Source organism: Pongo abelii, chromosome 1 (genome assembly GCF_028885655.2).
Source record: "Pongo abelii isolate AG06213 chromosome 1, NHGRI_mPonAbe1-v2.0_pri, whole genome shotgun sequence".
In the NCBI taxonomy this organism is placed as follows: Eukaryota; Metazoa; Chordata; class Mammalia; order Primates; family Hominidae; genus Pongo; species Pongo abelii.
Window position 1 is genome coordinate 214,325,625 of NC_071985.2, and position 20,344 is coordinate 214,345,968.

Sequence of the window (20,344 nt, forward strand, 5' to 3'; positions counted from 1 at the left end):
CTCAAACTCCTGACCTTGTGATCCACCTGCCTCGGCCTCCCAAAGTGCTGGGATTACAGGCGTGAGCCACCGCGCCTGGCCCCATTCTTTTTCTATAGCAGAGAGATGGGACTTTTTTTCCATTCTTGGGAGGGTAGAAGGTAGGAATGTGGGTTGAGTAATAAGTTGTACTTTTATATGAAGATGATGTTGACCAACTCGTGATGGAATGTGTGCTTTGAATTTTATTTCTAGAAAGGGGGTCAGTTTGCTTTAATTCTCACATACTTGAGACCAACTCTTGTAAACAGTGATACACGCTGGCTCTGAAGTCCAGCTCTGAAGTTCACGAGGGGCTGGCATGGCCTTGTTAGCAGGACTGTTTGGAGAAGTACTGTGTGGTGTGTACTCACAAACAGCTCTCCCATCCTGTCCTGTATGGCCTTTTGAGAGGCATAGAGTTTAACAGCTTAGACCCAATTTGCTGGATTGGAAGCCTAGGTTTGTCACTTACTAACTTTGTAACCTTGGGCTCTGGCCTTCTGTTTTCTTGTCTGTAAAATAAGGTGATAAGTACCTGTCTCATAAGGTGGTTGTGAGAATTCAACACATAAATCACATAAAACTGCCTGGCACATGGTAAATGCCATCTGAGTTGGAGGTGCTGTTGTTTTGAAAACGCAGCACCCTTTTGTGACATTTGTAACAGCTAACCTTAGCATAAACAGCACTGGAAATGGTCTGCCCAGAAGATACATCCTTTACCCTTGTGAATGAAAAAAAAAAAAAAAAATCATCCTTTTGAGTTAATAAAAAGAGGATCTTGAAAGAGACAGTTTTGTAGATTCAGGGCAGTGAACTGGAGTGTGGGTGTCATGAATCTGGAGTCCTGAGGACATCATCTGAGTGAACAATGACCAAGGAAGACAAAGGAGGCAGAGCTGTCTGTGGGAAGTGAGCCAGCTGTGCACACGAGTCTGGGACCACAAGGGAGTGTGCTGTCTTTGCCCTCACTTGGTGACCTTCCTCTCTGGGGATGTTTTAGTGAGTTCTTATGTTTTCAAAGAAGGTTGTGGCAATGAAGGCTTATTATTAATAACTTTCATTATTTTAAAAATTTGGGTAATACATGAGTATATTCTCATTGTAAAAGAGTCCATTGATACAGAGAGGTGAACAAGCAAAATGTGAACAGACCCTTGTAGCCCCATTTCCAGCGGTCTTCCCCTCCCCAGGTGGAAAGCCTGTCAGCAGTTTGCTGTGCCTCTTTCCACTGTCCTTGTGTATTTTTGATTCCATATCAACAGCTGTGTGGACACACGTGTGTGGCTCATACTTTTTTTTTTTTTTTGAGACAGAGTCTCGCTCTGTCACCCAGGCTGGAGTGCAGGGGCGCAATCTCAGCTCACTGCAACCTCTGCCTCCTGGGTTCAAGCGATTCTCCTGCCTCAGCTTCCCAAGACTACAGGTGCACGCCACCACGCCTGGCTAATTTTTGTATTTTCAGTAGAGACGGGGTTTCACCATGTTGACCAGGCTGGTCTCAAACTCCTGACCTCAAGTGATCCTCCCGCCTTGGGCTCCGAAAGTGCTGAGATTACAGGTGTGAGCCACCACGCCCAGCCCATTTTATTTTTTTTTCTCATTCACATGCAATTGACCTATCTTTATTCTTATGAAATTTGCTTTTTTCATTGAATGGGTTTTCTACCTCATTGTTTTGTCAACTTCAGTTTTTTATTACAGAAAAATATTGACAAAAGTACAAAATCATGAGGTATGGCTCAATGAACCCTCACCAAGGGAATACACTTGTGTACCTGGTAATCACATCAGGAAACAGAATAGCATCAGCTCCTAGAAGGCCCTTGTGCCCTTTGACAGTAACTATCTCCTGTCTCCACCCCCAAGGGCTCTGCATAATTCCACAGGATGGATGTATAATAATGTATTTAACCATGAGTGTTTATTGGTTGGTTTCCTATGACCATAAAGAATCATACACGAAATGTTTTGAGGTCCCTGTTAGCTTAGACATTCACTGCTGGCCCCAGTATACAGGGATCTTGGAGTTTGGTAATAAATGGTAAATTTTCCTTGCATATTTCCTACTGAGATAAACAACGGGATACTACTGAGCGTTCGCCTCCTTTCCTACTGGCTTTATTATCTATCTTTTTTTTTTTTTTTTGAGCCGGAGTTTCGCTCTTGTTGCCCAGGCTGGAGTGCAATGGTGCAGTCTCGGCTCACTGCAACCTCCACCTCCTGGGTTCAAGTGATTCTCTTGCCTCAGCCTCCTGAGTACCTGGGATTAAAAGCATGCACCACCACACCCGGCTAATTTTGCATTTTTAGTAGAGATGGGGTTTCTCCACTTTGGTCAGGCTGGTCTCAAACTCCCGACCTCAGGTGATCCACCCGCCTCGGCCTCCCAAAGTGTTGGGATTACAGGTGTGAGCCACCACGCCCAGTCTAGTATCTATCTTAATCAAACCGAGAGTTCTGAAATTTCTTCATAAACTAGATCTCTATTGCTGTTTTTCTAGTTTGTTTTTTTTTTTGAGTCTTGCCCTGTCACTCAGGCTGGAGTGCAGTGGCGTGATCTCAGCTCACTGCAGCCTCTGCCTCAGCCTCCCGAGTGGCTAGGATTATAGGTGCCTGCCACCACATCCGGCTAATTTTTTGTATGTTTAGTAGAGATGGAGTTTGGCCATGTTGGCCAGGTTGGTCTTGAACTCCTGACCTCAAGTGATCTGCCCGCCTTGGCCTCCCAGAGTGCTGGGATTACAAGCATGAGCCACTGCTCCTGGCTCATTTTTCTAGTTCTGATCTCTGTTCCTTCCTGCACAAAGGCCTCAAATAATGAACTGTAGGATGTGTGTGACTCCAGCTGTTTCAGTTCTAAGTGTACCCTGCTGATTACAGGCTTTTTTGTCCCTGCCCTAGGATCTCACCACTGAGCTGAGTTGGGAGCTGACCATTCCCCCAGAAGTACAGCGGATCGTCAAGGTGAAGGGGAAACGCAGCAGTGAGCACGTTCATTCCCAGGGCCGTGTGATGGGGGACCGCAGTGTGCTCTACAAGGTACATACAGCCAGCTGTCTGGTATACAGCAAGGGCTTTTGAATCAGGAAAACAAGGGCTTCAAGTCTGGCTGTAGGACTTGGTACATATATGACCTTGAGTAAGTCATTTAATCCCTTTGAGCCTTAATTTTTGTTTGTGAAATGGGGATAATAAATCCTCCTCCTAGGCTTGTTGTGATGATCACCTGAAATGTTCATGTCTAGCCCAGTGCCTAGCGTATGGTAAGTAAGCAACAGATGTTAGCTCTTATTTTTTGACGTTTTTTTTTTGTTTGTTTCCTGAGACAGAGTCTTGCTCTGTTGCCCAGGCTGCAGTGCAGTGATGCAGTCATGGCTCACTGCAGCTTCGTCCTCCTGGGCTTACGCAGTCCTTTCACCTCAGTCTCCCAAGTAGTTGGGACCACAGGCACACGCCATGCTAATTTTTTAAACACGGCTGGGCTTGGTGGCTCATGCCAGTAATCCCAGCATTTTGAGAGGTCGAGGTGGGTAGATCACTTGAGTCCAAGAGTTTGAGGCCAGCTTCGGCAACATGGCTGAAACCTTGTCTTTAGCCCCCAAAAAAAAAAAAAAAAAAATTCGCTGGGCATGGTGGTGCATGCCTGTAGTCTCAGCTACTTGGGAGGCTGAGGTAGGAGGATCACCTGAGCCTGGGGAGGTCGAGGCTACAGTGAGCTGCAGTTGTGCCGCTGCACTCCAGCCTGGGTGACAGAGTGAGACCCTGTCTCCAAACAAACAAAAAAAATTTTTTTAAAATTTTTTATTTTTGTAGAAGATAGAGATCAACCTAGGAAACATAGTAAAACCCTGTCTTAAAAAAAAAATTTTTTTTAATTTTTATTTTTGTATTGACAGGGTCTCACTATGTTGCATAGGTTGGTCTCTATCTCCTGGCCTCAAGCAGTTCTCTTACCTTAGCCTCCCAAAGTGTTGGGATGAGAGACTTGAGCCACTGCGCCTAGCCCAGCTCTTATTACTAGCGGTAGTACTGATAGAGCATTCTGGGGTTAAACCATAGTCAAGCCATCAGAAACTCCATCTCTGTGATCCAACACTCTAGTTAGTGTTAAAGAGAGGGAGATTGAGGTGACTAGTGGGCTGCAAAACTGTTAATGGGAGAGAATGTAATGATAGTAGTAATGCACATTAATTACACCCTCTGGTACAGCAGAGACTGAGTTGGAGGGGGTGTCATAGAATACAGATCACGGAACTTGACGGTAAAGCTGGATCACTAAGCATGAGCCAGTGCAACACAGTGCAAGCCTCTAGTTTGACTGTCGAGTTAAGACTTGGCTCTGCCATGGCCTAGCTGTTCATCTCTTAGGCTGCCTGAGCTTCAGTTTTCCCCAGTATAATGGGGATAATAGCACCAACATCAGAGGATTGTTTTGAAGATTAATGATAACATGTCAAGTGATTAGAATAGTGCCTGCCACATACTTAACATTATTATTAGTGCTATTGACTCTTTTTTTTTTTTTTTTTTGAGACAGGGTCTTGCCCTGTTGCCCAGGCTGGAGTGCAGTGGTGCAATCACAGCTCACTGCAGCTTTGACCTCCCGGGCTCAAGCAGTCCTCCCATCTCAGCCTCCTAAGCAGCTGGGATAACAGATGCATGTCACCATGGCTTATTTTCTTTTCTTTCTTTTCTTTTTTTTTTTTGAGATGGAGTCTTGCTCTTTCGCCACGCTGGAGTGCAGTGGCACGATCTTGGCTCACTGCAACCTCCACGTCCTAGGTTCAAGAGATTATCCTGCCTCAGCCTCCCGACTAGCTGGGACTACAAGCGCACACCACCGTGCCCAGCTAAATTTTGTATTTTTAGAGATGGGGTTTCACCATGTTGGCCAGGATGGTCTTGATCTCTTGACCTCGTGATCTGCCCGCCTTGGCCTCCCCAAGTGCTGGGATTACAGGCGTGAGCCACCGTGCCCAGGCAGTTGTTTTATTTTCTTTAGAGATGGGGTCTTGCTGTGTTGTCCAGATTGGTCTTGAACTCCTGGGCTCAAGCAATCCTCCCATCTTGGCCTCCCAAAGTGTTAGGATTACAGGCGTGAGCCACCGCACCCGGCCAGCAGCAAGTAGTTTTTGAGTGCTAGCTGGATGCAGGCACTCATTTAGACACTGGGATATAAAATGGGCAAAATAGACAAAACTTCCTGACCTTGTGAGGCTTCCATCATAGTTGGGTGAGGCTACTAATAAAGAAAATAAATAGGTAAATTAGATAGTGTATTAGAAAGTGACCAGTTCTGTAGAGAAAAATAAAGCCGGGAAGAGGGAAAGCGGGTACAGTGTAAATCGGGTGGCTAAGGAGGGGCTTAGTGAGAAAGTGGCACGGAGTGAGTGGACTTGAGTGAGGAAGTGAGTTGTGTGGGTAGCTGCGGGGAGAGACTTCCAGAGAGAAAAGTCAGAGTGCTCCTGGTGTGTGTGAGAAATAGCAAAGAAGACCAGGTAACTAGAAGATGATGAGCGAGGAGGCATGTCAGGCCTGCTGAGGGCAGAGGGCAACAGGGCCAGATCACAGGCCACCACCGTGGTCTTCACTTTGGAGCACAGTGAAGAGCCACTGGGAAGTTTTCAGCAGAGGAGTGACATCAGTGACTGAGATTCCACAGGCTCATTTGACCCAGATTAGACTGTAGAGGGGTGAAGAGGAAAGCAGACCATTTAGGCTGTGGGGTCATCCAGGTGCTGATGGTGGCTGGAGCTGGGCTGTAGCATGGAGGTGGGAAGGAGGGATCAGGTTCTGGGTACTTTTGAAGGTAGAGCCAAGAGCAGGTATATGTGTATTACAGAGAAAGGAGTCAAGGATGACTCGAGGCTCTAGGTCTGAGCCACTGATGTATGGAGTCGCGACTGGCTGGGGAGGAGAGAGGAGCAGATTTTAGGCAGGGGTTAGAACAGTTCAGTTTGGGCCATGTTAAGTTTCAGATGAAACATCTGAGAAAAGCTACTGAGATAGTTTCTTAGTGAAGTCTGGAGTTCAAAGGAGTATCTGGTTTGGATATATACGTTGGGCATTGCCAACATCCATAAATGGTGTTCAAGCCATGAGGTTGGCTTGAGATCACCACGAGGGTGAGTGTGATGGAAATGCTCAAGGCTTGAGAACTTCCTGGTGTGTTCCACCATGAAGAAACTGGGGAGATGTGGAAGAACCTCCAAAAGAGACTGAGAAGGAGAGGCCAGTAAGGTAGAAGGAGTGCTGGGCAGGGATGTTCTGGAAGCCAGGTGAGAAAATGTCGCAAGGAGGTGGTGATCACCTGCGTCATGTGGTACTAGTGGGTCAAGTAAGTTGAGGGCCAAGACTTAGCCACTGGATTTAGTGATGGGGAGGGCGGTGGTGACCCTCAGAAGAAAAATATCACTGCAGCGTTTGTCTCTAGGTCAATGAGTGGGCAGACCAGGATTTTATCTTGGGTTACCATTTGCTATCTGTGACTTGAGAAGCTGCTTAACTACTTTGGGACTTTTCTGCAAAATGTGGACCATAATAGCTACTTTGCAAGACTGTTTAAGGGATTAGATAAAATACAAGGTACCTGGCATGGCACCCAGTACCCAATGCACATAAAACAAGTGCAGTGATGAGAAACTCCAAACAGGAAACTCTTTTCACCAGAAACCCTGATTCCTCTGCCAGGCTGGAGAGCTCCAGGTTGGTCTCACAGCACAGGAATGGAGTGTGTGATGAGTCATCGTGGTTCTAAGGGAGGTTTTCTCTCTCTCTCTCCAGAGCCTGAACCCCAACCTGCTGGCCGTGGTGACGGAGAGCACAGACGCGCACCATGAGCGCACCTTTATTGGCATCTTCCTCATTGATGGCGTCACTGGGCGTATCATCCACTCCTCTGTGCAGAAGAAAGCCAAGGGCCCTGTCCATATCGTGCATTCAGAGAACTGGGTGGTGGTAAGCGGTCACTACCAGAGACACAAGGTAGCTCCAGAGGTCTCCCTGCTTCCTGAGTCCTTTCCAGAAACCCAGTTGCTGCTTTGGTTTTCTTAGGATCTCAAATTCCCTGGATGGCAGCAAAGTGTGCTGGTTAGGGCGCTAGGCTCAGGAATCAGATTGCCTAGGTTTAATCTTACCTCTTCCGTTTCCTGACCGTATAACCTTGAACTAGTTATGTACACGCTCTGTGTTGCATCATTGGTAAAATAGGGATAATAACAGTCACCTTCAGTCTAGCAAAGAACAATGCCTGGCACCTAGTAATGATTCAAAGGTTAGCTACTATTATGGCTTCTAAGACTCTTGAGAATTTCCTTTGTTTTATGGTGAACTTTGGATAGCCTAGATAAAAATACTTTGAAAGTTAGTAAACTTGATAGTAAGGAAGAAAAGTGAGGTGCTAGTTGATGGTTCTCCTTCATGGATCTGTAGCTAATTAGAGGGATGCCTTCCAGTGCAATTTCCCTTTCCAGTTGAAGCAGCTGCTAAGCCCTGAGCTGCCTCCTCCTATCCCTGCAGTACCAGTACTGGAACACCAAGGCTCGGCGCAACGAGTTTACCGTACTGGAGCTCTATGAGGGCACCGAGCAATACAACGCCACCGCCTTCAGCTCCTTGGACCGCCCCCAGCTGCCCCAGGTCCTCCAGCAGTCCTATATTTTCCCGTCCTCCATCAGTGCCATGGAGGCCACCATCACTGAACGGGGCATCACCAGCCGACACCTGCTGAGTGAGTGCCTGGGGAGCCTCTGGGATGGCTGGGTTCCCTTGGGCAACCACACTTAAGGACAGAGCAAGGGACACATTGCTGGCAGAGCCTTGTTGAACCACCTGTAAGGGAAAGGTGGTGAGGAGGGCTATATATTAGTGGAGAAAGTTTCTTAGTTCATCTTTGCCACCTATGAAGGTGACCACTTCTCTCTCAGTCCTCATCTTTTTTTTGTTTTTTGAGACAGGGTCTCACTCTGTCACCCAGGCTGGAGTACAGTGGTGTGATCATGACTCACTGCAGCCTCAACCTCCTGAGCTCACCTGGCTAATTAAAAAAATTTTTTTTTTGTAGAGACAGGGTTTTGCCATGTTGCCCAGGCTGATCTAGACTCCTGGGCTCACGTGATCCTACTGCCTTGGCCTCCTGAAGTGTTGGGATTACAGGTGTGAGCCATCGTGCCTGGCTGCCTGGCCTTCAGTCCTCATTTCTGATATACCACCTCTCTATTTGGCGTTTTCACCTAGCTCAAAAAGTCAGTTCCTGATAGCATTCTTAACATAGCTAGCCTGTGCTGACAGCTTGCAGAAACTGGCAGGGTCTGTCGCCCAGGCTGGAGTGCAGTGGCATGATCTTGGCTCACTGCAACCTCCGCCTCCTGGGTTCAAGTGATCCTCCTCCTCAGCCTCCCAAGTAGTTACAGGCGTGCACCACCATGCCCGGCTAAGTTTTGTATTTTTAGTAGAGATGGGGTTTCGCCATGTGGGCCAGGCTGGTCTTGAACTCCTGACCTCAAGTGATCCGCCTGCCTTGGCCTCCCAAAGTGTTGGGATTATATGTGTGAGCCACCGTGCCAGCCCTAAAAATCTCATCCTTATGTAACCTAAGCCCAGGACTTAGGACTTAGTGGTTAACAGGTTCCTGTGTTTAGTTGATTTTACCGAAGATGTTTGAGACTCTCAGATCTGATGGGCACTTGGCATTGCTGTTGCCTTCTTTTTTTTTTTTTTTTTTGAGACAGAGTCTTGCTCTGTTACCCAGGCTGGAGTGCAATGGTGCAATCTCAGCTCACTGCAACTTCAGCCTCCCTGGTTCAAGCAATTCTCCTGCCTCAGTCTGCTGAGTAGCTGGGACTACAGGTGCGTGCCACTATGCCCGGCTCATTTTTTTATTTTTAGTAGAGACGGAGTTTCACCATGTTGGCCAGGATGGTCTCAATCTCCTGACCTTGTGATCCACCTGCCTCGGCCTCCCAAAGTGCTGGGATTACAGGGGTGAGCCGCCGGGACTGGCCTATTGAATTCTTAAATATGAAGAAGCCAGCCCTGTTGGCAGTTTATCAGCTTTAATCACCATTACTGAAACTGGTGCTATGATCGATCATGCCTGGTCCTCCAGTCTTCCCTGGCCACTGTACTGCAGCTGCATGAACAGCTGCGTTTGCTCAATGGGAAGGAGACTCCCTGCTGGGGGAGGTATGGGAGGGACTGGGGAGAGGCATGAGGAAATCCAAGTGCCTACATTTTCTCTTTCATCATTATCCATATCTTGATTCTAGAACTTTATTTTCTGGTGTCTCAGAAAGTTAAGAAACCAGTGTCTTCAAAAGTGAGAACCAACATTCAGACCCATGCATATTATTGGATTATTATTTTTGGCTATGTAAGGGAGCCTCATTGACCCATTTTTTTGTTTTAAATTCTTATTTAAATTTCTGCAATAATGACATTTTTGTAACTGGCCCTTGCTGGACACTGGATCGGTGTGAACATTCACTTCCTCCTGTGTAGTTGGACTACCTTCTGGAGCAATTCTTTCCCTTCCTAAGGCTTTGCTGGATCCCCGCCGCCCTGAGATCCCAACAGAACAAAGCAGGTGAGACCCTCATGGGCAGTGCTGAAGGCTCTGACCTTACAGAACTTAACCTCACTGATTAAGCTTGGTTCTTGGTCTCCGTGTGCCTTCATGCTGTGCTAGGGCCTGGGGATACAGCAGGGGGCAAGTCTGAAAAAGTCACCTGCCCTCATGGAGCTTACAGTCTGCTGGGAAATGGACAATAAATACATAAGATAAACAAGTAAAATATATACTATGTTAGGTACTCAAATGCTAAGCAGAGTAAAACAGGAATGAGCTAGGAAGTGGGGATGGGGATGTGCGTGGGTGTAATTTGAGAGGTGGCCTGGGAAAGCCCCTTTGAGAAGGTGCATTTTGAGTGAAGGCCTGAAGGAGGTGAAGGAGCTAGTTGTGTAGATACCTGAGGAAGAACTTTCTAGGTAGAGGGAACAGGCAATGCAAATCCCTTGAGATCATGTCTGGTGAGTTTGCGGAGGGCGATGCTAGGAAATGAGATCACTGAGGTAATTCGGGCCAGACCATGTGGGCAAGCCAATAACTTATTCACTGTTGGTACTGTTGTATTAACAACCACCATCTCGTTGGGTTTTCTTACCTCCATCCTGAATTTCTTTGCCTAGGGGCATGAGGAATGGAGAAGAGTGTGTTTTGGAGAAGTATATGAGAGAGAGGAGGTTAAAGCTAGGAAAAGACACAGGATGATAATCAGGTTTCAGAGAAATGGGGACTGAGAGGCACCCTGGAGTGGAGACCAGGAATTAGCTTAGTGATTCAGTGTGCTGGCTTTAAAATGGTTGGCTTTCCTCTTGTGGTGTGAAGTGCCAGTCATCTGTATGTTCTTTCTTTTCAGATTTAGAACAAAGTAGGAATCTAGATCTCAGTCTTACTCTCCAGAGAGCTTCCTTTCTTGTAGTCCTTCCTAACATTCAGCTGCTAAATTTTTAACTACCTAATGCAAGCAGACCTGCTAGGAGATTTGAGGCTAGATATGTAGCCTGGAAACCTCCCAGGACTCAGGAAGGGCAGCCAAGAGATCCCTTTACAGCAGTGCTCAGACTGCCTGTCCCGGCTGGTGTTTTGCAGAGAGGAGAACTTAATCCCGTATTCTCCAGATGTACAGATACATGCAGAGCGATTCATCAACTATAACCAGACAGTTTCTCGAATGCGAGGTATCTACACAGCTCCCTCGGGTCTGGAGTCCACTTGTTTGGTGAGTAGAGCCCACAGCTGCCCTGTTTCACCCGTGGTGGATCATTGGTTGTTTCTTCCCTAATTCTTGTTCCATCTGCCTTCCAGGTTGTGGCCTATGGTTTGGACATTTACCAGACTCGAGTCTACCCATCCAAGCAGTTTGACGTTCTGAAGGATGACTATGACTACGTGTTAATCAGTAGCGTCCTCTTTGGCCTGGTTTTTGCCACCATGATCACTAAGAGACTGGCACAGGTGAAGCTCCTGAATCGGGCCTGGCGATAAAGACCAAAGACTGTGCCTAAAAGTGGAGAGCCAGGGGAGTGTGGGTCAGATAAGCAGCTACAGCTGCAGTTTGGTGGATTGGTGGAGAGTGTGTGTGTGTGAGTCAGTGCTCAGCTAAGAGCTGTAGGGAAGAAGATGGATGACCTTCACGCAGAACTCCTTTTGGGATACACATGATGCAGAAAGGATCCTACATGGAGAGAGACAGAACTCTCAGCTGACACTCTCAGAGATTCCTGATGGGCTTTCCCTTGAAGTCCAAAGGCCTCTGCATTGTTTCCTTTCTTTGCCCATCCGTGAATGTTCTGTTTTGTTTTGTTTTTTTTTTAATAAGAATTCCGGCTGATTTTTGTGAGGCCTGTTTAAATTGACTTTACTTTGCCTTTTGTGTTTCCCAATTTTATCTAGAAATCTTTCTGACTTTTTCCATCTCTTGCTTCAAAGTAAGAGGGGAACTCTCCTTGCTGACTCCACCTTATAGGTACATTTGGTGTTTTGCACTGGGAAGAAATAGGATCCATCCTTAGCTGAGGCTTGAGGACTGATCCAGCCTCTCATGGCTTCCCTCCAAAGTAACTTAGGGTTGAGGGATCTATGTGATGTCAAAACTTACTTTAAACCTCTAGTTTCACGCTGTCATTTATTAGGCTGGGCCACCAAATCTTTGTTTCAATTTATCAGAAGCCAAGTGCATAGTAGCATCTTGTTTGTTGCCCATTGCCTGTACTTTTCACCTGAGATGTGTGAGTTGGGGCCTTTTAAAAACTACTGAATTGTCTGAGCCTTGAAGACATTTCCAGGGAGAAGAGATAATCTCTCATTTCACCCACAGGCTGGCCTAATCATAACCTAGTTAAAGATGTCCTTGTTTAAGAACCCCATTATTTATTTTTAGTTTTTAATATAAATTAACATGTGGGTCATCGTATTTCTCCTTAAATGAGGAAATTTTAAGTCTTATTGATCTAACCTTTGAAGCTTTAAAAAAGAGGAGAAAGAGGGTAGGGGTGGGAAACTGGCATACTGTGTGTACAGCACTGCCGATTGGCTAGGCCGCTGTGTCTCTGCTACAAATTAAAGAAATCCTAAAAGTTTTCCTTGGTCATAGAGTTGGGGAATGACAGAATTTTTCTTTATTGTGAAATGTATGTACAGAGTAGACCATCTCTAGCCCTGTGGTGAAAGAGGTACACTCGAATGTCTGAATAAAACAAGTGACAAATGACACTGTTTAAGTCCTCTTTTGTGTCTTAGAAGATCACTTTGAGGCTATTTTCACATTAGAGGGGATAAAAGCAGTGAAGACACGGAGTAAGTGTATTTTATTTTAGTAAGGAAAGGTCGGTTTAATCATATATGGGTTGGTTAGGTTATCTAAAAATTTGTCATCTTTCTATGGTCATATGCTGATGGTAGATTATGGCAGAGAAGGAAGAGGAAATGACAACCATTTTATTAATTGTCAATTTGATATTGAGTGACTGAATGTCTAAGAATCTCCAGAAAAGACAGGCATCTATCATCTGACCCAAGGCATATTTTAACATAACCTGGGAGAAGAGAGTAAGTACAAGTCAAAAAAAATTCTGCCCTAATTTTGAGAAAGCCTGGCTGGAATTCTGACTGTCTTACATACATATGTGCAAGGTTAGCCTGCAAAATTCTAGTTTTTATTTACCAGTGTGCCAGAATCTGAAACAAGTTACTGGAAGTTATTTGTCCTTTAGTAAAATTCCCTGTATTTCAGCTGTAATCAAAGTTACCTCAAAGCAGGTGCTTTTTTTTTTTTTGGGACAGAATCTCACTCTGTCGCCCAGGCTGGAGTGCAGTGGCACGATCTTGGCTCACTGCAACCTCCACCTCACAAGCAGCTGGGACTATAGGCGCGTGCCACCACGCTCAGCTAATTTTTTGTATTTTTAGTAGAGACGGGGTTTCATTGTGTTGGCCAGGCTGGTCTCGAACTCCTGGCCTCAAGTGATCTGCTGGCCTTGGCCTCCCAAAGTGCTGGGATTACAGGTGTGAGCCACCGAGCCTGGCCAAGTGCTTAAAATAGTTAATGCTAATGCCACAGTCCAATTTAAATCTTTTCTTAATTCTCAACTTTCCTTAATCTTAAAGCAGCATTTGGTTCTGAGCAGCTACGCTCAGTCTCCACCAATGGCTGCTGAGACTGTATGTTTCCTCTCTCAATTCTCTGATCTATTTGCTTTCTTGTCATTCTTTGTTTTTTTTGTGTATTCCTTGACTTACCTCTTCTCCTGTCTTCATTAATTAGGTTAATTTTGGGGCCCCTACGGTGTTTCACTTAAAAAGATTTGGCTGGGCATGATGGCTCATGCCTATAATTCCAGCACTTTGGGAGGCCATAGTGGAGGATCTCTTGAGCCCAGGAGTTCCAGACCAGCCTGGGCAACATAGCAAGACTCTATCTACAAAAAATAAAAAAAAATTAGCCGGGCCTGGTGGCATGTGCCTGTGGTCCTACCTACTCAGGAGGCTGAGGTAGGAGGATCGCTTGAGCCCGGGAGGTCGAGGCTGCAGTGAGCCATGAACATGCTACTGCACTCCAGCCTGGGCAACAGAGTGAGACCCTGTCTCAAAAACAAAAACAAAAACTAGTTTGTTTTAGTATTCATTAATTACGTATATGAGCACTGGTAGTCTAGTGTTTGTTCTTGTATACAATGTTTTCTTAAATGAGATGATGCTATTTAATTCTGTTACTTGTTTTTTCAACTAATGGATCTTTTAAAGTTTTTTATTTAAATTTTTGTGGGTACATATTAGGTATATATACTTATGGGGTACATGAGGTGTTTTGATAAAGGCTCAGCTAATGCATCTTGAATATCATGTATTCATAAAGATGACTGAAATAGTTTCTGGAACAAAGTCTGATAGAAAAAATACTCAATTCCTAATTTAAGTGTTAGAGACTTTAATGTAAGCTACCTAATCTGAACTAGTTTCATTATTTGTGTGTGGGTACAAGTTATGTGCTCTGTAAGGCATCTTTCAATTTGAAAATTTCATAATTGTAATTTCACTGCCTTTATAAATTGCTTTTTTTTTTTTTTTGGAGGCAGGGTCTCTGTCTGTCACCCAGGCTGGAGAGCAGCGGCTCAGTCATAGCTCACTGCAGCCTCGAACACCTGGGCTCAAGTGATCCTCCCTCCTTAGCCTTCCAAAGTGCCGGGATTACAGGCATGAGCTACTGCACCTGGCCCATAAATTGCTATACTTCTAAAGAGCCTATTACACAAAGTATCATCAGAATCATCCCAAGACTCATTTCCTGATTCCTAATTATTTAAAATTTTGCTTTTAGGCGAGGCATGGTGGCTCAAGCCTATAATCCCAGCACTTTGGGAGGCCAAGGCAGGCAGATCATTTGAGGTCAGGAGTTCAAGACCAGCCTGGCCAACATGGTGAAACCTGAAACCCCATCTCTACCAAAAAAATAAAAAAATTTAGCCAGGTGTGGTGGTGCATGCCTGTAATCCCAGCTACTTGGGAGGCTGAGGCAGGAGAATCACTTGAGCCCAGGAGGCGAAGGTTGCAGTAAGCCGAGATCATGCCTCTGCACTCCAGTCTGGGCAACACAGTGAGACCCTGTCTCAAAAATAAATAAATAAAATGAAAAAATTGCTTTTAAATCATGAAACCATTCTGTTTTCTTTACTTGGAATGTTTTCTTCCCTGCTTAAAATCTGGCTTGTCTCAAATCTGAACTCCTCCATAAAGTCTTCCCTATTGGTTTCAGCTACTCAGGACCTTCAACCATCCTGGCTGCTTACCACGTAACTTCTGAGTGATATACCACACCCCTTTATTATTTCAGATATTGTGTCTCTCAGGGACTGTTTTCTGAATTACCTATTGTCCGAGACATGAAGTTGCTCCTTGACAAATAGTTCCCCAAATGGCTGTAACTTCTTCTCCAGAACGCTTAGGAACTTTGTCCTCAGTTTCCCAAATTTCTAAGACTTCAGTGACTTAGGGAACTTTTTTCCTTTTTTTTTTTTGAGACAGTCTCATTCTGTCTCCCAGGCTGGAGTGCAGTGCCTTGATCTCGACTCACTGCAGTTTCCACCTCCCGGGTTCAAGAAATCCTCCTGCCTCAGCCTTCCGAGTAGCTGGGACTCCAGGAGTGTGCCACCACGCCTGACTAATTTTTGTATTTTTAGTAAAGACAGGGTTTCACCATGTTGGCCAGGCTGGTTTCGAACTCCTGACTTCAGGTGATCCGCCTGTCTGGCCTCCCAAAGTGCTGAGATTACAGGCGTGAGCCACCATGCCTGGCCCCAATAATTTTTTTTTTTTTTTTTTTTTTTGAGACAGTCTTGCTCTGTTGCCCAGGCTGGAGTGCAGTGGCGCAATCTCGACTCACCACAACCTCTGCCTCCCCGGTTCAAGCAATTCTCCTGCCTCAGCCTCCCGAGTAGCTGGGGCTCAGGCGTGCGCCACCATGCCCGGCTAATTTTTGTATATTTATGGAAATGCCAAGAGATAGTTCAGTCTGCCTCTCTGGCATGCCATGGATACCAGGTCTGACAAACTCTTCTTTTACTCCTTAAAACAAATGCGCACCTGATCAATATGGGGAAATAAGCTGCATGGTACCATAATTTGTATTCTAAAAGGGAAAAGTATCTCTTTGGTATTGCTTTGGAAAACATTCTTTATAACTATCTTGCTATTTAAAAATTGAGAGTTATCCTTCCATAATTAAAACAGGTAGACAACATCCTGTGCCCTTTCATTTTTTTGTAAAATGTAACCTGAAACTATTCAGCATTCTTGAAGCAACCTTTCAATAATGGAGATACTGGTGCTTCATATCAATCAGCTGTCTTGATTTTGTGGCTAAGTTCTTTATTTTAAAAAGACTATGTAAGTTAAAAAATTTTTTTAACAATATCCCCAAATTAAGGTGAGTGTTGCCTTCAAAACCTCCCCCACGTTTCCCAGAGGTCACCACTGAACAATTTGGTATCTCTCCAGGTAATACAATCTTCTGCAGCTTGGTTTTATCACTTAATCTATCGTGGAGAGTGCCTATGTGAGAAGAAATGGATCTGCACCATTCTTAGTGGTCACACGGTTGAAATTCTTAAGTGCTGTACCATTAGAGATTTTTATGAGACTCAATACTCTTTCGGGAAAGTCTAATATTTAGGTCACCTTTCCAGTAAGAAATTTATAACATAAAGGATGTGTACACACCCATCTTCCCATTTTTTTTAGGAATCAGAGTGTGAAGTTAGTTGAGACTGACCTCCAACGAAGAAGCCTGTTTTCCACCAGCACTAAGGCTTTTATATATTTCTGATCCATGATACTAAGAAGGTGACTTTTCCAGGATAGAGACTAAGAACATTTAGGAAGGTGTGTTTGTAAAATAGCCAAAGGTTTATATTGAAGCACCCTCTTCTCTGTCCCCTAATGTGCAATCTGAATGAATGGAAGTCGAGAAAGCAAACTAAAACTAGAATTAAAAGGCACAATTACTTATACAAACTCCATTATACTTCATGGTTTGCTCACATCATGGCTTTGATGACATCATATATCCCATGTGCTGTGATAAAATAAGAACTAGACTAGATCAATCAACCAGAGGCCAGTTTATTGATGATAATGAATGAAGACTGCAATTGCAAAGAGGGCTAAAATACTCATGCTGCTGGAATATATATCCGCTCCTATAAAAAAGGTGATGTAAGTTAAAATGCTATTGTAAGTTTGCTTGGTTGTTATGGAGTTAGGAGATGTGATATCTTACTCATGCTTTTTACTATAGGCACATACCTTCCAAGGAGACCAGAACAGTCCTTCTCTGCGCATGGGGACCCCGTGTCCCCACCCCAAACAGTGCTAAAGGATACACACAGTGTAATCATTTGGCTCCACTTTTCCCAGAGTTTACATATAAACTACTTTCCTTCTGTTAAGTATCTGGCATACAGTAGGCTCTCTCTGTCATCATACTCTGTACCTAATTATAAAGCAAATGGATGATAAAGTATTTATAAACTTTTTCTTTTGACTTTTGACAACACAATTTCAGACTTACAGAAAAGTTGCAATAGTACAAATAATTCCCAGAACCCCTCTACCCAGATCCCCCAAAGGTTAACATTTTACATTTGATTTATCCTTCTCCTTCTCTCTGTCTCTCTGTCTCTCAATCTGATAGGTCAAAACTTTTGAGAGTGTAAATCTTAAAGTGACATTGTATTCGAGTCCCTCCACAGTTAGCAAAATTGTTTCTTTTTCGCTCTTAAAGCAAGAAGGCTGCAATAAGCATTTTCTTCTTCCTTTTAAGTTCATGCCAGGTGAATTGTTCAGTATCATGGGAAAAATAATACTTGTGGGTTATAAATAATGTCTCATAATTCTAAATTGAATGAGGCTTCTAATCTAATTCCTTATATTCTTGGCAATTTGAAAACTAACTCTGTTGTGAATTACCAAAAAGGAGCTGCTCTCCATTTGAAGTTTTCAGTATTGCAGTAGGAGTTTCAACAAAATATGCACTGATTACTACTTATTGTAACTTTGTAAAAGCTTGAGAACAGATTGACCTCTGTTGGCTCCTAGTGGGTAACAGCTAAGGTTTATTCATTTACTTGTTTCTAGAAACATTGTATCTATTAAGATTTATTCCAAGCAACTCTGTATTAGATGGCTCAAAAGAAAAAAAAAAAAAAAAAAGAGATGTGCTATCTATGGCTTTTGAAGCTCCTGTAGTGAGGCACACTGACCTCATTTGTTTTTAGATTGCTATACAATTTACAACCACCAAAGTGTGCAAATCATAAGTACAAATCATGGCTCAGTGACTACTGTGTGTGTGTATCCATGTAAGCATAACTGTGTCAAGGTATAGAACTTTTCCAGCTCCCAGCAGGCCTCCTCATCACTACCTCTACACAAATCTTTAAACCATACCATTCATCAATGTCTGCCATTTTTACTTCATTGAATTCCCTGTAACATGACCGTATCATATCTTTTATCATTTTAAATTTCAGTTCCTTGGCAGACACTTGGGATTAGAATGGAACTAGTATTTTAAGTCCTTCAGTTAATTCATAAAAGTTATTTATTGTTTTTTAGTTTCTATCTTATTTTCTGGACCAGAATATTAGAAGCTTGTGTTTCATCTAGAAGTCTTTTATTAGTCTGTTTCTTTTGTCATCTAAATTTATAACATAGATGCCATTCCAAATCTTTGTGGCAACACAAGACCAAACCTCCAGTACTGAAATAAATGTGGCATTCATAAAGGAAGTTCTTTATCTGGAGTGCTTTCTCCCAATCTATTAACCAGAAATATAAAGTATATAATAAATAATTTAGGTACAGGTGAAAATCTCCCTGTGATAGTTTGCATTTGCCTTTTATTCTCTTGGAGAGGGAAGGGAGGACAGCAGATACATTTGATCTTTTATTTCCTGAAATTTCTCCAAGACAGCCTTTGCAGATTAATTTTGTCCTTTGGTTAAAATAAAATTCATATCCCAAAGCCATTATAAAATTCTGGGTCTCCAGCCTTTCCTTAGGGCTCTGGTTCAGTATCTTGAAATACTGCAATATTTATAGTGTTATGGAAAGTTCTTTTTCATTTCTGATGTTTTTATGTTTAAGAAACTTGCTGTTATTATTATCCTCTGGTAAGCAGACACTGAAGGCAAATTCCTACTGCTGTCATCAAAGCCACATTTTCCTCCAAGACCGTCTTTGACTTGACTGAATTTTATTTTGAATGTAAAGATGCAGGCTGGGCGCAGTGGGTCAAGCCTGTAATCCCAGCACTTTGGGAGTCCAAGGTGGGAGGAACCTAGGACTTAGCAGCTTGGGCTACGTAGGGAGACCTGTCTCTTAAAAACAAACAAACAAAAAAAATTAAGAGTGGTGGCCTGCACCTGTATAGTCTCAGCTACTGGGGAGGCTGAGGATGGAAGATTGCTTGAGCCAGGGAGGTGGAGGCTGCAGCCAGCTGCAACTCTGCCACTGCACTCCAGCCTGGGCCATTGGGCGACAAAGCAAGATCCTGTCTCAAAAAAGGTAAAGTATGGCATATCTTAATAAAAGTGCAGATTAATCACTAGGTACCAATTCATTTATCAGTGTTACACACCAAGAACAAAAGCTCTTCCTAAACTTGGGGGAGAATTTCAGGGCTTTAGGAATTTGAAACCGTCTTCACAGTTTCTTCCAAGCCTTATTCAGGCCGGCTGCAGGCCACAGGCCTAGAGCTTGAAGCCGTCCACCAATATCTCACACACAGGACTGTCCTTAATGCACGAATACCTTTCCTCGAGAAAACTGCTTTTCCCTCTTAGATCTTGTAGCCAGATCATTTTGCCGGCAAAAGTCTCAGACATCTCCTGTGAATAAAAGCTTACATTCTTTCCTTGCCAGTAGAAAAAAGGGGAACACGTAAGCATACGTGGCAAATTGCAAAGAGGGATGCATTGTACGAGCTGGTCAGATTGTTAATGAGGGCAATCCAAACAGAAGAGATTTGAGTGCGAAGGGAATATGGATCAGTGATTAAAAGGTGGTGTGAGAGGGAGAAAGCTTTGTAAGCTATGGCGCTCTTTAGTATTACTATTGGGGGGATCTAGGCAGGGGAAGAAGCAGGTGAAAGCGTCTTAGGCTTCGGCCTCCTCTTGTCGTCCTTAGCTGTCCCAGGCCAGGGCCATTCTATTCGCCGAGGCGTAGTCAACTCTGCTGCCCTAGACTTGCCAACTGAACCCATGCCCCAAACTCACCTTTCCCCGCTGCCCGGAAGCCAAGTCGCTACCACCTGCTTGAGCAACTCCCACCGCGCAGGCTCAGAAGTTAACGCTGTCCCGCCTTTCCCCGCTGCGCTACCTTCTGAGCAGGCGCAGCGTCTCCGATCCGTTCCCTCGCCGCGGATCGACCCCGGTGAGAGCAAAGGCCGCTCCGCGCGTCGCGTTTTTGACCCATGACGGCGGCGCGCAGTCTGACGCGACAGATGGCGTCACTTCCGCCCCCTCCCGGGAGGCGGCGCTGGGCCGGTGGCAAGCCCCCGGAGGGAGCCGCAGTAGTACGACGGAAGATGGCGACGAGCGGCGGCGAAGAGGCGGCGGCAGCGGCTCCAGCGCCCGGGACCCCGGCAACGGGGGCGGACACGACCCCGGGCTGGGAGGTGGCTGTGCGGCCCCTGCTGTCCGCGTCCTACTCCGCCTTCGAGATGAAGGAGTTGCCGCAGCTGGTGGCCTCAGTCATCGAGAGGTA

At 44.7% G+C, this 20,344-nt stretch overlaps 2 protein-coding genes and 1 long non-coding RNA gene across 26 annotated transcripts in view; 2 read left to right on the top strand and 1 right to left on the bottom strand.

Annotated features, from left to right (window-relative positions):
* The window catches only part of EMC1 (ER membrane protein complex subunit 1), a 32,844-nt gene extending 20,551 nt beyond the window's left edge, over window positions 1–12,293 (top strand). For 6 of the 9 annotated variants that reach the window (XM_009234156.3, XM_009234157.3, XM_009234160.3 and 3 more), the window contains 6 exons: window positions 2,926–3,063; window positions 6,808–6,981; window positions 7,543–7,753; window positions 9,523–9,607; window positions 10,673–10,802; window positions 10,889–12,293. In XM_009234156.3, the coding sequence (XP_009232431.1) occupies window positions 2,926–3,063; window positions 6,808–6,981; window positions 7,543–7,753; window positions 9,523–9,607; window positions 10,673–10,802; window positions 10,889–11,068 (918 nt within the window). In that variant the 3' untranslated portion in view covers window positions 11,069–12,293. 9 annotated transcript variants of the gene reach the window in all.
* Window positions 12,294–14,090: 1,797 nt separating this feature from the next.
* On the bottom strand, window positions 14,091–20,147 carry LOC134759815 (uncharacterized). The gene is made up of 2 exons (XR_010136633.1): window positions 19,855–20,147; window positions 14,091–19,467 (listed from the first exon to the last, which is right to left on the bottom strand). It is a non-coding gene; the product is annotated as an uncharacterized LOC134759815 (long non-coding RNA).
* The window catches only part of UBR4 (ubiquitin protein ligase E3 component n-recognin 4), a 136,211-nt gene continuing 135,958 nt past the window's right edge, over window positions 20,092–20,344 (top strand). For all 16 annotated transcript variants that reach the window (XM_024251135.3, XM_054540687.2, XM_054540698.2 and 13 more), the window contains exon 1: window positions 20,092–20,341. In XM_024251135.3, the coding sequence (XP_024106903.1) occupies window positions 20,166–20,341 (176 nt within the window). In that variant the 5' untranslated portion in view covers window positions 20,092–20,165. The remainder of the gene's footprint in view (window positions 20,342–20,344) is intronic.